Below are 15,242 nucleotides of genomic sequence, written 5' to 3' on the forward strand. Positions count from 1 at the left end.
AAACGGCTACCACCATGAGAGACGAAGGGTCGAAGTGACCCCACGCGAAAGACCACGCCCGAGTTCCCTCCGACACAGGGCCTATCACCCAAGGTCGACGGTCACCCCCTCCTCCTCCACCTCCGCCCCCCTCTTCCTCTTCTTCCCCCCACCACCGCCCACCTTCGCCGCCGCGGCGAGGACGTCGGGGATCCTCTTCACCAACTCCCCCACCGCATCCACCGCAGAAGCCACCCCATCAAGGGCAGCGATCTCCTTCTCCTGGTTCACCAGGATCAGGGCCGATTTCTGGCCCACGACGGCCACGGCCTGGCGGACCCGCTACGGTCGTCAGCGCGAGAACCAAAAACACACAAGGGAAACGGAAAACTTACCTCCAGACCATCCTCGACGGCGGCGCGGAGGGCGCAACTCTCCATATAGGCCGAAAGCTCGGCCGGGGAGCGGAACTTCGGCATATTGGCGGTGGCCAATGTGACCACACGCCCAATCTCCGCCGCAGCGGCCTTGATGGCGGCGGGGACGGGAGGGGTTGCTGCCTCGGTAGCCAGGAGCTTCTGGTACTCCGGGCCAGCAAACCAGGAGATCTATCTCCAGAGGTCAGCGACGGGCAGACAGACAAACCACAAAACTGAAAACCAAACGAGAACCCACCGGAACACACGTTGCGTGTTGGGCCACGCAGCGCTCACACTTGGAGCTTTCCAAGCTCCACACACACGAGACGGCGGGATCTCCGTCCTTCTTGCGCCCTTTGGCGCGCACGCAGCGCATACACTGCTGGCGGAAAGCCACAGTGAGGGCGCCGGGAGGAGGGGGAACCGGCATCTTCAAATTGGAAATCTGCGATTTCCCGTCAGCCCAACCCAAGTTATCACCACCGCGCCAGCGCGGTTCCGTCACCTACCAAATCGTTCGTTGTGTTTTTGTATCTAAAAACAACCTGTTAGCATCCAGCTGTACCATCGGAAGGGCCACTTACCAGTCTCGGGAGGGGGGCTCAGCATCGTTGTTGTGAAGAAAACAACAAGTTCTGGGCGAAGCTCGAATTCATATTCTGGCTTATAACAAAGCCGTCCGAATCGGGTTAGCGCGAAATTTCCCCCTCGACACATACCGCGCGGACCCTATTCGATACCAATACGGACCCTCGCAACACTAATCGCCGCGCACACAACAAAGACGCGACTTTGCGCAAACGGATTCAGACCACTTCCAGTGCCTATACGGCCGCCCACCATCAGCCTTCTGGACAAACAAAGGGCATTCTAGTCTTGGCGCCCGCACCTCACCCACCAACCCAAACAAGGGCTCGTCGCGGCAGCTACTCGGCTTGCGTGCTTTGAGGACAAAGCACCTTCTCAAGGCGGGGGGTAGTGTAAGGATGCCTCCTTACTCGGGGTAGTTACGGCCGTCACGTGGCGCCATCGAGACTCGGGGCCGTTACGGGTCAGTCGCGACTGACAGCCTTAGGCACATAACGTAAGGAAGCCTTAGGCAAACAGGGAGCTAGCTGAGTCGGAGCGGTTTCGGGTATTTTAAGGGAACAGCCATACAGGGTGACACCTTCATCTTTTTTGTATCCTTCGTAGTAGACCTATAGGATTGCACCGACTCATATCCGACTCGCACTCCCATATGCCACTTCTCGTGATACGGTGCCCTGCGTCCTTACACAAATGAAGTGCTAAGCAAGCGCCGGAGAGCTAAAAAAACACGACTACAGCAAGGAGGATCACTTAGTCAACAGGTAGCACAGGAGCTACAGGACGAGAGGGACATTGTGCAGCAAGTAGAGCAAGAAATAAGGGCAAGTAGTGGTTGGAAGCCAAGGGAAGAAACCCATGCACGTCGCTGTGGCAAGTGTGGTGAGACTGGACACAATGCGCGCACTTGTCAGATTGTAATAGACAGGTCTGAGGAAGAGGACTCCGAGTAGTTTTAATTAATTTAAATTGTTGTGGTGGATTTATCGCAATTCTTATGGGGTAGTCGCGATATTTTGGCACTTTCGCTTGTTTGGCACTTTCGTTATACATGCACGTTATTGCAATATTACACTACTAGGAACACTAGTAAGCTTTTCCGTGCCTAAGCCTTTGCCTCCCTTGAAATGTGTAGAGAGCAACAATATCAAGCTCTGTCTTATACAATTCTGCTTAGTGTAAAAACTATTGTAGTCCTACGTGTACTAAAGTTAACTTACCTGCTTTACTCCGACTAGTACAATTACATCTATAGACTGATAGCATCTAATTATATAACCTGTCTCATCAAAGTTCTAGAGATTGCATGGCTTGATATTATATGTTGTAAGAATCGCATTATACTTCATAAAGAAGTCCTTGAAATTTGACTGATTCTATGCTTGCTTTCGCTAAGTATTTAATGCCTTCGTACGAATAGAGTGGAGTTTAGGGTGGGCTTTAAGGAACTGTTGAAGCCAGCGTCGAGAGGGCAGCTCTTTGCCCGGTCGCAAGTCTGCGACAGCTTGTAGCAGCGTACTCCGATTTGCAGGAATACGTTAACCAGCCGACATCAGGCAGAAATCACACTCAATACTTTGATTTATTATCTTACTGCAGAGTGCTTTGTTTTAATTAAACAGTCGTACAACACAACGCTTGTAATAATTTTAACCAATTAAGATTAAAAATAATATGCAAATCGTGGTGAGGTTTTTCGTGGATTATCGAATTAAATAACATACTTCACTAACGTACATGTATAGCGAAAGCGCCAAACAAGCGAAAGCGCCAAAATTATCTACCCTCATGACAAACATTGCGATAAATCTACCACAACATTAGAAATCAATTGAAACTACTCGGAGTCCTCTTCCTCAGAGGTGTCTATTACAATCTGACACGTGCGCGCATTGTGCCCAGTCTCACCACACTTGCCACAGCGACGGGCACGGGTTTCTTCCCTTGGCTTCCGACCACGGCTTGCCCTTATTTCCTGCTCTACCTGCTGCACAACATCCCTCTCATCCTGTAGCTCTTGCGCCCCTTGTTGACTAAGTGATCCTCCTTGCTGTAGTCGTGTTTTCCTAGCTCTCCGGCGCTTGCTTAGTACTTCATTTGCCTGTCGTAGGTTTTGGTTCTCTCCCTTTAGCAGTGCTAATTGATGCATTATTTGCGATGCACCCTTTGTAAACTGGTCAACAGCTGCATAGATTGAGGTTGGAGAGCTATTTTGATGGCGTGAAATCCGAGTTTTAATAAATGTAGACTGTGACATAGCTTCAATTGGGTTGTTTGGTGTCTGAGAAACCCAAGGTTGAGCAGTACCTGGGCGGGAGCTTGGAGGCGTTGGTGTCCTTAACTTAAGATCAAGTGTAGATATCACTCTCTCAGGGTCAAATGGAAGAAGCCCTGCCCCTCGGAACCCGCCTCGAATGTTACTTTCCGTCATTGTAGTGTTAAATGCAGCGTGGAAGGCAGGAAAGAAGTCATCCTTTGTAATATGAGAAATATGAGCCTGCATCATATCTTCAATTTGCCGACCATAGGCCTGCTTTAACGGGCCGAAACAGCCAACATCAAGTGGCTGGAGTAGATGAGAAGAGTGAGCAGGCATACAAAGCGTAATAATGTTGTGTTCCTTGCAGTACTCCTCAAACTCATCTGAGTGGTGGCTCTCATGACCATCAAGGACTAACAAGCGATAACCACCAACACTCCGGGCCTTTGTATGCTTCTCAAAGTGCTGAATCCAATCCATGCCTCTCTCGTTTGTAGTCCAGCCATTTTCAGTAACAGAAATCACCCAATCGCTTGAAAATCCACTATTCTCATACCAAGATGTAAGGTGGTTTTTGCCTGCAACAATGATAAATGGTGGTACTGCCCAACCTTGAGAACTAACGCCTTGGATTACTGTAACCCATTCCCGATTACCAGGCTGTACCTTCTTTGCTTTTGCCCGCCCGTCTGAGCTTGTTACAACCATAGCAGTTGAGATAACGCCCATCATAAACCCAGTCTCATCAAAGTTGTAGATATCTGCTTCATCGATACCATATTTCGCAATTGTGTTACGCACAAGCTCAAACCAGCCATTAATAACTTCTGGATCTTCGCACTTAGCCCTCTGGTAGTCGTATTTGCGCTGAAAGCGTGTCTGGAGCTCTACACGCCGCTTAACAAAGTTTGAAGCCCAACGCGACCCAACGCGTGACGCGTCGCGTGTTGCAAGTAGTCGACTTGCCATATCTTCAACAACAGACAGCCGAGGAGGAAACCCTTTGGCAGCTAGGTCGAGTATATACTGAACAAGGACGGACTCCTCTAGGTTAGTTAATTTCCGTGAGTTGGCTTGGATATCGCGTCGTGAAGGTACACCTTCTAGACGACGACCTAGCTTGCGGTGGTCCACAGAATAGATCCTAGCAGCAACTCGAAGGCGTAACTTTGGGTCGCTTTGCATAGCCTGGATAGCTAGCACTAATTGGCTTTCATCGTTTTTATGGGGCATGTTTTGTTGTTGAGGAATTTAACATTTAGTTGGGGGGTTTGGTCACCGCATCATTTTGGCGCTTTCGCTTGTTTGGCGCTTTCGCTATACATGTACGTTACTGATTTCAGAAACGGCCTAATGATTTCAGTTTCTGCGTTGCCGCATTACTCTTAAGGTGAAATGCTTACACTTTCATTTATATGCTAAATTAATCTAGCATATGGCATTTAGAATTCTCTGCCTGGACTATTAGGGTATCTAATCCTGTCTGCGCTCGAGTTGGTCATGTATAAATTGGCAAATTGCAGCATCTTGTGCAGGAGTCAATACTCGGTTTTGTCCTCCATATGGCTTGTGCGTCATAGATGTCGGCTTCGATATGTGTCGTCGTAGAGTTTCGTACTTGATGTCGAATTTTGTAGCGACCCAGGAGATTGTATGGGCTTGTGGAGGCTTTAGAAAGAACTGCACAGCTTCTGCAATGCGAGATTTATATTCAGAATCATGGGTTGGAGGCATATTGGTAGTATTGAAGTGGTTGTCATGAGGCGACGTGGCATACTCAAACTCGCTTTCGCATACCCAACTCGCTTTCGCCACCTACTCGCTTCGCTCGTAGGTGGACAAACCACCGAGTAGCTTAGTCAATTTATGACAGTTGGCCCTAGATTCGCGTCGAGTTGTTCGGCCAGCCATTCTATCACGAAGGGTAGATTTGGGGACATTGTAGGTCTTTGCAGCAGAGCGACAACTTATTTTTTTAGATGAGCGAATAGCCTCGATAGCTAGAATGATTCGTGCTTCTTGCGTTTGAATTTCCATTGGGGATGGTTGAGAAAGCGCGTGTTAAAGTTTATGGGGAGTGGGGAGGTTGTACACCGAGTCGCGCACTGCCCCCACGTTATAAACAGTTCCACGTTTTAACCCGACCGGCGGTGGAAGTTCCAATTGCTAAATTACTTCCTTTGGTAGCCATCAACCTGGCCGATAATCACTGGAAGATTCAAGGTTCTTGAACCATTCCGAGTCACCCAATCTGATGCTGAAGAGCAAGTGTAAAATGGTCATGTATGTGTGTGAGGGTAGTGTGTGAGGGGAAGTTGGGTGAAGTGGAGTTTGGTCGTTCGTATATATCGTGAGTTAAGAGTGTCTAGTGTGAAGACTTATGATGCGGACTGCCTGCGGTGATTGCGGGATTGATCGAATGAGCTGGCGTAGCCGCGAAGTTCGCGACGGGCTTTGTCAGAGAGTTGGACTTGCTCGGAGGAGGTCGACGAGGAGCTCTGCGCCGAGAAGAGAGAAGATTGGGACGACGAGGGGGTCAAGACTGGCCTGGTGTAGATGGGCTGAGTTTGAGGTCTTGGGTGAGACGACGAGGTCGACGGCCTCTTGGTGACGTCGTAGCCTGATGGGCCGTAGAAGTTGTTGCTTGGTTTTGAAGGCCATGAGATCGAAGCCTGATGGGAGGGAGGCGAGCTGGCCTCTGAGCCTGTGTTGGCTCCCCCGTACTCGGCCAGACGACAGTCCTCTCCGCAGTAGGCATTGCCCCCAGTCTGCCTATCACAGGCAAGGCAGAAGGGTGGCGACCAATCCATATCTTGAGACATCATGTACGGAGTACGAGGTTATTGATTGGAAGGTAGCCGAGGAGGTCAGTGAGAGAAGGGAAGGTCAGGCTGGGCTTGGGATATCGAAGGTATAAAACGAACGATTGATTGCTTTCCCTCAGCTTTTAGAGATCGGATTCGAGTAGTCTAAAATCCGCAATGAAGTTTGCTTGATTGCTTGGTTGCTTGGGCGAAAATCCCTCAAATGCGATTATTGTGGCCTGGACGGGAGAACTTCTGTTGACGACAGTGTCGTCGCCGAAGCTCTTGCCCCTGCTCGTTCCGACTTTCCCTCTAGTTTGCTTTATCAATTGGGGTCTACAGACGCTGGTTTGTGTCAGCTCTTTGATATCTCCTCATAATGACCAAGATCTAGGCTTGCGCGATATTTTGGTACCCGTTTGGATGCCGTGTGGATGCTGCGTGGATGAGCGATTTCCCCAAGACGAGACTTGCATCTTCCCCATCCAATGCTTTTCCTCCTTGTGCTGTCCTGAAGAGCCACTTATCGATAAAGCTCGCAGATTCTTATTCACGCATACGACTTCTACCACGGCCATTTTTCTGCTTTCAACATCTCCACACACACAGTCCTGAACAGATGCAATGCGCTGAAGCGTATTTCAGCGTCAACAGTGCCTGATACACTGCAATGGAACGCCCTGGCTCCCACCGAAGCCTCAGCGAGGTGCGGTCGTATGAGGCAGAGGAGATATCGCTAGGAGATGAAGAGGCAATGCTAACATTGGTGAGTGGATTTACATAGGGTTCAAAGATACAGTGATGCTGACACGGACGCCTTACTAGATGACCTGTATACGTTGGAGCAGCTGAAGGACCCGCGGATGAATATACGCATTGTAAGGCCGCTAGTTGATCCGTTGTATGATCCAGACGACATTCGACGTACAATGCGATAGTGGCTAGATCAGGCCAAAAAAAGCCTCAGCTAAATATTTGGAGGTATTATGTGCTCTCTACATAAGGTTAGTAGCCGACCCTGCAAAAGCGGCAAATGGTTTTGGGGATTATCGCTCATCCACAGAGAAAATATCGCGCATTCAGCACCTTCGCGATCTTCACTTGCTCCTCATCATAGGATTATAGCATCGTAATCCTTCCTAACCGCTCACATGCTATGTATTTACTAAGGCTACCCCTCTCATGCTCTCAGGTTTGCATTTATATCTATCTCTCTTGTGTATGGGGAAAATGACGACCTTTCGCTGATTGCATACACCCTCCTCTTACAACCTTCACCAACCCACTTTACTCTGCATTTTCTCCTCCTTCTTGTTCATTCTCCCTGATTATCTTTTATTTCCCTCTTATCTTCACGTCCTGAACTCATATGGCTCAATTGCCCTTTAACGCTGCCTCAGCTACTTCTAATCCGCCCAAAGTCCAACCTTCTGTCGCCCTCCAAGTCACTCCAGGTAATATATGCCTCACTGGGAATGCCTCTGTCCATTTAATCTAATAACGGAAGTGTATTGCTCCTCATCAGACCGTCTCTCCAAATCCACAGCCCAAATAACTGCCGCCTACCGCAACCGCTACGCCTCCTACCTCGCGGCCACTTTCAACATCAGCCTTGAAGCCGCCCAGTTGGAAACAGATTACCAGCTCGCACCTCGGCGAGCCTCCGAGTTTTCGGAGGCAGAGGCCCATCGAAGCTGATTTCCAAAGAGAGCTGCCACACAAAGGGATGATGCCTGAGCTGCTGTTGGGATTCGTTATGTTGATCGCTGTGTTTGCGTTTGCAGATTTGTATTTAGGGAATCAAAGGACAAGGAAGGTTGTTGGGGCGGAGTGGGAAGGCATCTGAGAGATGTAATATTGATTTTGGCTGTGCTCTTGGTTTCAAGTTCTTGAGTTGGTAAATTTGGCACTCTTTTCTAGGGCTCAGCTCTTCCAACGCCTCAAATCTACAGTAGCGTTCCCCTCTTACGGAATGGACATTTTCCCTTTAAAATAGCTTCGATCTTGAATTGGATTCATCTTCTATATTTCCGTAGCACCCGGCTCTGGCTTTGGTCTCCCTTTGCGTCACTTGAATTCCAGTTTAGGCTCCAACCAAGCCAAACTGGTTACGCCTGGCGTAATCTTTCACTCAAGGCAGCCTCGCACAGTTCTATCTCGCCAGATTATTCAACTTTAACACCCGCAAAGTTGTAAGCCTATTCTCAGGACAGGGATCCAGTAATGAATGTATGACCCATCGACAAAATTGAAAGCAGTTAACCCCTGTACCACTGAAGGCCGTTGAAGGACTCAGATTACCCAAGTTCCAAAGACCTGTGTGTTCCAGTAAATACCGTTTATAACACTCAACTGCGCCCTCAGCAACAAAATCCCAAAGCAGCTTGCCTTTCTCATATGGCACCGATCGCCCACATATCAACGTCCCTGGAATCGATTATGCGTCGACAAATACCTTGAACGCAATGCACTGGACACACCTACTCCTCTTGCTGCTCCTCTTCACTCAACCTTGCCTTCTGCAGCTTTCCTAAAGCATTTTGCGAGACTAAAATTCCCAATCTTTAGTAATCACTGACTATTAATAGGAGATTGTCAGACCTGAGATCTCGATGTACTATCCCGACGCAGTGAAGTCATGCTATGCCGCGAACGAGCTGCTTGAAGTAGCAATCTGCCTCTACTGCTCCCAATTTCCTGGCTTGAAGTATCACGGTCCTGAGATGAACGCCGTATATTTGGGTGAGATAGGGATAACGAGGTGGTAGGGATGAGGTGGTGGAGGAGCCTGAACGTCTTCAGGGGACAAGTGCTGTTTCTCGTGTGTTGGATTTGTGTCTCTTCTAGGCATAATTTCCCAGATAAGCGCCTATACCGTTTTAAAATGCTCGCAATCTCGGCAATTAGACAGTAAAATCCCTCATAGCGATGCTAATTTTTGAGTGGTTTTGTGAACATTATCGCTGCACGCGCCAAGAAATGAGCATTTGAGGGATTTTTTACACTTCACGTCCATGATTGCTATTATCTCCATCTACATTTGACACATGACAATTGAGAGATAGCGTCCGTTGACAGGTTCGAAGGAGGACGGGACGAAATTTTGAAAGTACTTCGATTGTCGTGTGTTTCTCTCTGATACCGTAGAGCTATCAAATGCCACTTGAAGCGGATGCCATGAAGTGAGCTTCAGTTCTGCTTTTGTGTCTGTGGCTATTACTTCTCCAAGAAACTGGTATTATGTATAGGCTTTTTTTGGTCAAAGATTTTGTAAACCAAACTATGGCGCAAGATGGGATTGCGACGTCCGAGGCTCTGAAGTACTTTCTTAATGGAGGACTTTCAATCGCTCTGGTACTGTTGGGAGGGTTATTTGCTGGCTTGACGCTGGCGTAAGTATTTTACCTTAACAGTCTGAATCACCTCTAATCCACTGCCAGATTCATGAGTCAAGATAAAGTCTATCTCCAAGCCATTGCGAAATCTGGAACCGGAAAGGAGAGACATAATGCTCAGAAAGTCTTGGACATCCTTCAACGTGGAAGACATTGGGTTTTGGTTTCTCTTTTGTTAGGAAATGTCATCGCGAATGAAACTTTACCAATTGTCCTGGATCGTGACATAAAGGGTGGATTGTTTGCTGTTCTAGCTTCCTCAGTACTGATTATGATTTTTGGAGAGATCAGCCCCCAGAGTATATGTGCCAAGTACGGATTAACTATTGGAGCCTGTTCATCGAGGTAGGTCCATTCATTCTTCATCCTAGGAGCCTTCTGACTGGTATGCAGATATGTGCTATGGGTGATGTATGGACTATTTCCAGTGGCATATCCCATTGCCGAACTCCTGGATCGCCTGCTAGGAGCAAACCATGGTCTTGTCTTCAACAGAGCTGGGCTAAAGACACTAGTCATGCTCCACGAAGGCCTGAATTTGTCACCAGATGAACGTCTGAACCGAGAAGACGTAACCGTCATCTCTTCAGTCCTCGATTTGAAAGAGGTGCCGATTTCATCAATCATGACTTCGCTGCCGAAGCTCTTTAGTCTGAGCATCGACACCTACCTCAACGACATGACACGGTATAATATTCTTAAATCCGGATATAGTTCTGTCCCCATTCATATACAGGGTCAACCAACAAGTTTTGTGGGGGTTTTGCCAATAAAGTCTCTTGTCGCGCTCAACTTTGAGGAGGAAGTGACTGTCGGACAGCTGTCTCTCGACACTCTTCCCGTGGTCAGATGTGATGCCAGCTGTCAGGAACTCTTTCAAGTTTTTCGGGATCGGAAGGTCCATCTGGTGTTGGTATCGGAGACGGGGACCAACCATGGTAAGCCGCTGGGCATCGTGAGTGCTAGGGACGTAATGAGCGAGCTGATAGGGGGCTCCATTGGATACAAGGAAGCCGAGTGCAATTTGACATGAGGCTTATCCCATCAAGCGGGTTGGGGGGTTTAGTTGGCACATTTCACAGGCGTTGCATTTGTATGGCCGAGTTCGGTTTATTGATGGGCAGCGTTGGTGTTCTTATTTTGCATTTTAGCACAGGCGGATGGAACCGCAACGTTATAGCTGTTATTTTCGTGGTCACTGTTGTTGTCTTTGCTGCCATTCTATACGAAAGATAGAGATGTTTCACTGTTGCCTCCCTTCCCCTCTCTCCTCCTCTCTTAAAGTTGACGGAAATCACTTTCATGTAGCACAGAATTGCACGACAAAACTCTCATTGTGTCGCCTTCCGGCGCGCTAAGTCTGCATTAGCTGTGTTGAGGATTGCGCGTATGGTACGGCAGGCTACAGCCAATTTGTATGGTGTAGTACGGTGCACTAAGTGATAAATAACCCCCTAGTGGTGCGGAAGCCAGTATCACCATAGTGCAGTAATCAATTCAATTGCTTTTCTATTCTAATGTAAATACGCTGGAGGAGCCTTCCATAACCCCCGAAACCCCCGAAACCCCCGAAACCCCCCAGTAACACATCGATTTTGGTGCGGAGTTTTCACCTTCTGCCCCGCTAAGGACCATGGGAACACTGGCTCCTACGGTGGAGATTACCAGATTTCCAGGGCCAAAATCACGGCGTTCCTCCGACTCCCGGCCCGTTTCCCAACAAGCTGCGCTTTTGGTGGGCTGCTGCCTGAGGATTCACTTCGTTCTTCATCCTTTTTTATCGGCGTCGAAATATATCGCAAATCAAGGGTTTATTACGTAGAAGCTATGGACAGCCCCATTGCTGCTAATGTCCTCGGGACACTCGGTTCAGTCTGCTTTCCATGCTATTCATTCACCAGCACTACGGCTAACACACAAAGTTAGGTTTGTTGGTCTATCCAGCTCATTCCTCAAATAATTATCAATTACCGCCGACACTCGACGGAAGGTTTGCAGCGTTCGATGATGCTTCTTTGGGCCATTGCTGGTGTTCCGCTTGGTGTCTTCAACATTACAAGCAATTTCAATATTGCGCTTCTTATACAGCCGCAAATCCTAACACTTCTGAGCTTGATTACTTGGACTCAGTGTTTCTATTATGGTGATGTAAGCTATTATTGTTATGATTATTATTCAATTGCCTAATACCCGTCGTTGTTGCACAGATTTGCAATAGCTAGAGCGAGCGAGAAAGGCGCTGATCAAAGGAATGAGCCATAAGAGAATCCTGCTGATTGAAGTAGAAACTATCCAAGGGAAAATGTACTGCACTTGTGTCTGGGATGGCAGTATTGTTTGGAGGCGTTGAGACTGGTTTAGTCTTCGCGCTGCGGGTAAGTAATCAACTGCGGATATCTAAGAGAGTACCACGTACTCATTTGACCAAATAGGCTGGGATCAATCAAGGAACTCATTGGCCAGTAATCTTAATGGGTGTTCTATCAACTGTCTTGCTCTCTGCTGGCGTATTAAGGCATTACTACGATATTTGGGTACATCGTACCGTTCGCGGAATTAGCTTCATCTTTGTTGGTATTGACGCCGCAGGCGACGTCTTTTCCCTTATTTCTGTTTGTAGGTGATCCCAACCTAGTTTCCGACGATGGCTCACCTATTAGTTTTCCAACCCGAACTCGACATCCTCGGAATGGTGATCTACGCAACAGAATTCGTGCTATGGTGTGGTGTATTTGCATGTGGTGGTTATTTCAACCTGATGCCTTGGTTGAGGCAGAAGGCTAGCCAGAGATCAACACGTCGACGGCAAGAAGCTGATCTCGCAGCTATGGAGCGAGTGGGTCAGGGGGCCGGTGAGTCAAATGATATTAACTTGCAAGGGATTCCCTCGTCCACTTCGGTGTTCCGAACTCCATCATCGTTACTATCAGCAAGAAGCTCTGTCCACTCATTGGAACGAACACCATAGATGCAACATAGAATTATGCTCTACTCATGTGTTTTATAGACTTGATTATTCTTATGCTGCTCTAACTGTCCGTGATTTAACCTGGAGTGCCTTTCGACAAGATCTCTGGAGCCCATTGGAAGGCTAAATCTCCGCTGTCAATGCGGATACCATCGGTTCAATAATCCTATGTTCGATCTCAGGAGCTGTAAGGGCCTCAAGAGGAAAGTGAAACTCTAGTCGTGTCATCTAGTGTTTCGAGAAGAATCTCAAGCTGAATTTCAGAGAGTCTCGAAGAAGGGAAGTGAACGAGTCTCTCTCACTTTCAAATCTTTAAAGGTGATCAAATTATCGTGTAAGTGCTTAAAAGATCTTCAAGCATAAATTAAGTTATGCAAACTCTTTTAACCCTAAGTTAACCCCCATAGCAAGGGGCTAGAACATGACTTGACAGCAAAGTTTAACATCTTATACAAATATTGCCTTGCATCAATTCACAAAATCAAGTTCTAGCATCCAGACTAGAGGAGGCTTAAATGCCTCAGTTTTGACCTTGTGTAACGGGTGCTGACCGTTATATAGCGTGTTACGCGTATTCCGCTAAGCCGGAATACTACAGTATTATCTCGTTAAGTCAATACACGTGTGAGAATCATATCACTCGATGTTCAAGACAGGTAAGCAGCATGGAGTTCAACAGGGAATCGTATTCCATTCGTAGGTAGCTATTCAAACTAGCCGCTGGCTTTCTATTGAAGCCAGCTCGCCCCTACTTATACTCTTGCGTGTGCCCTCAACTAACTAGGGCGAAAGGGGGAAGAAGCTCGGCGATCCCCCTTTTACTCGGCCATGGCGATGGCTCCTGGATTGCCACGTGATGTGACAACACGATTAGTCGATTTTCTAGCTAACTCGATAACTTTCTTCAGATCCTTCCATTCGTCATACAAATCACGAGTCCCTTTTCCTAATTATCAACTTAAACTAATTACTAGACTACTCTTAGAATACCTTCAAAATGCCTTCTAAAAAGCTCTATTCTATGACTCTCGAACAGCGAAAAGCCCTCTGAACCTAGAATCGATCTCACCATCCAAAACCTACACAAAAGACCACTATACAGTGGTTCCTCGAGCAATACAATCGTCAATTTAGCCAATCTACAGTCTTAGAATCCCTTAGCTCTCGATTTTTGGACCTTGACGATACTACTAATACTCTAGAAACAAACAGCTCTAAAGCTTAGCGTTGTAAGGACACAGGGCACCCAACTCACAGTAATAGCATATGAGAGTGCGAGTCGGAGGCTAAACAGATGCTATCCTATAGGTCTACTACGAAGGATACAAAAAAGATCATCGGGGAACCCCGTGAGTCGATTCTGTCAAGTACCAAAACCCATCCGACTCGGTTCCGACTCGGTTAGCCCACCCAAATGATCACTCAAATGATCACACGTGACGCTCCAGCTACCCAGAATCTACTCCCTAGAATGAGAGACGAGAAGGCATCCTTACAAGCGTCACCATGCTATCACCTAGTGTAATGGTGGGTGCACCAGATGTGAGAATCTAGCCACCCAAGGAAGGGATGAATTTACTAAGACAACACACTGTCTTAGGAAAAAGAGCCAAAGGGTAGTAGCTTAGACTATTCCACAACGCAGCAATCAGGTGTATGATATAGTGGAGTGGTTTAGACAAGTTGTAACAAATGTTGAGTCTGAGAACTCAGGAATAAGTCAGAGGTTAGCACCTCACTGACTTTTCAGAAACAAGGAGTAACAAGATGAATGCTTGGAAGCTTGGAAAAGACGTGGAAGTATGTGATAGTCGATTTACTGTATTGTCTGCTTGCCCTTTCTTAAGGAAAGGGCAATCCTATTTATGCTAAAGGAGTGTAGTTCTCTCATTTTCCAAGACTTTCCATGACTAACCAGGCTTGGTAACTGTAGTCGACGTAAGAGAATCCCATAGAACCATCTCCTAGGTTCCTAGCCTATAGGAAGTGAAAGGAGGTCCAAGGTCAGAGTACCCCTATAGACAGATTATGTCACAACTTAACCAATCTTGTAGGTAACTAAGGAGCGATGACGTCTAATGAATCATAGACGGTTGTAGAAGCTTTTGGAGCTATCGTTCATGTTCCTAGGCCTCTAGTTGATAGAGATATGTCATGTGTAGTATTAGCCCAGTAACTAAGGAGTGATGTCATGTAATGAATCATAGAGGGTTGTAGAGATATGCTATGTGGTAATATCGGCCCAGTAACTAAGGAGCGATGATGTGTAATAAATCATAGATGGTTGTAGCAATCGTTGAGTAGTATTGCTCTTGTTGTTGGTGTGATAAGCCAAAATATGTATAGTGACTTGTAGGTTTGAGGAGAAGATTTCCAAGTTTGCTCTTGAGTTTGATAGCAAACTGAGTTGTAATGGTGGGTGCACCAGATATGAGAATCTAGCCACCCAAGGAAGGGATGAATTTACTAAGACAACATACTGTCTTAGGAAACAGAGCCAAAGGGTTGTAGCTTAGACTATTCCACAACGCAGCAATCAGGTGTATGATGTGGTGAAGTGGTTTAGACAAGTTGCAACAAATGTTGAGTCTGAGAACTCAGGGGTAAGTCAGAGGTTAGCACCTCACTGACTTTTCAAAAACAGAGAATAACAAGATCAATGCTTGGAAGCTTGGAAAAGACGTAGAAGTATGTGCTAGTCGATTTACTGTATTGCCTGCTTGCCCTTTCTTAAGGAAAGGGCAATCCTATTTATGCCAAAGGAGTGTAGTTCTCTCATTTTCCATGACTTTCCATGACTAACCAGGCTTGGTAAATGTATTAGAAATC

The 15,242-nt window shown here is 47.1% G+C and overlaps 4 protein-coding genes across 4 annotated transcripts; 3 read left to right on the forward strand and 1 right to left on the reverse strand.

Moving 5' to 3' along the window:
- Nucleotides 1-5,624: 5,624 nt before the first annotated feature.
- VC83_00730 (uncharacterized protein) lies at nucleotides 5,625-6,071 on the reverse strand (the record flags this gene model as incomplete). The annotated part of the gene is made up of 1 exon (XM_024464417.1): nucleotides 5,625-6,071. The coding sequence occupies one exon, from the start codon at nucleotides 6,069-6,071 to the stop codon at nucleotides 5,625-5,627; it is 447 nt and encodes a 148-aa protein (XP_024327701.1).
- Nucleotides 6,072-6,720: 649 nt separating this feature from the next.
- VC83_00731 (uncharacterized protein) lies at nucleotides 6,721-7,748 on the forward strand (the record flags this gene model as incomplete). The annotated part of the gene is made up of 4 exons (XM_024464418.1): nucleotides 6,721-6,764; nucleotides 6,835-6,974; nucleotides 7,472-7,504; nucleotides 7,558-7,748. The coding sequence occupies 4 exons, from the start codon at nucleotides 6,721-6,723 to the stop codon at nucleotides 7,746-7,748; spliced, it is 408 nt and encodes a 135-aa protein (XP_024327700.1).
- Nucleotides 7,749-9,068: 1,320 nt separating this feature from the next.
- VC83_00732 (uncharacterized protein) lies at nucleotides 9,069-10,478 on the forward strand (the record flags this gene model as incomplete). The annotated part of the gene is made up of 3 exons (XM_024464419.1): nucleotides 9,069-9,442; nucleotides 9,491-9,790; nucleotides 9,839-10,478. The coding sequence occupies exons 1-3, from the start codon at nucleotides 9,291-9,293 to the stop codon at nucleotides 10,476-10,478; spliced, it is 1,092 nt and encodes a 363-aa protein (XP_024327699.1). The 5' UTR covers nucleotides 9,069-9,290.
- Nucleotides 10,479-11,230: 752 nt separating this feature from the next.
- On the forward strand, nucleotides 11,231-12,420 carry VC83_09589 (uncharacterized protein). Its single transcript, XM_024473002.1, has 5 exons — nucleotides 11,231-11,317; nucleotides 11,372-11,593; nucleotides 11,731-11,820; nucleotides 11,878-12,061; nucleotides 12,106-12,420. The coding sequence occupies exons 1-5, from the start codon at nucleotides 11,273-11,275 to the stop codon at nucleotides 12,411-12,413; spliced, it is 849 nt and encodes a 282-aa protein (XP_024328770.1). The 5' UTR covers nucleotides 11,231-11,272; the 3' UTR covers nucleotides 12,414-12,420.
- The last annotated feature ends 2,822 nt before the right edge of the window (nucleotides 12,421-15,242 follow it).

The sequence above is a fragment of the Pseudogymnoascus destructans genome, assembly GCF_001641265.1.
Source record: "Pseudogymnoascus destructans isolate 20631-21 unplaced genomic scaffold scaffold_2, whole genome shotgun sequence".
Taxonomy (NCBI): domain Eukaryota; kingdom Fungi; phylum Ascomycota; class Leotiomycetes; order Thelebolales; family Thelebolaceae; genus Pseudogymnoascus; species Pseudogymnoascus destructans.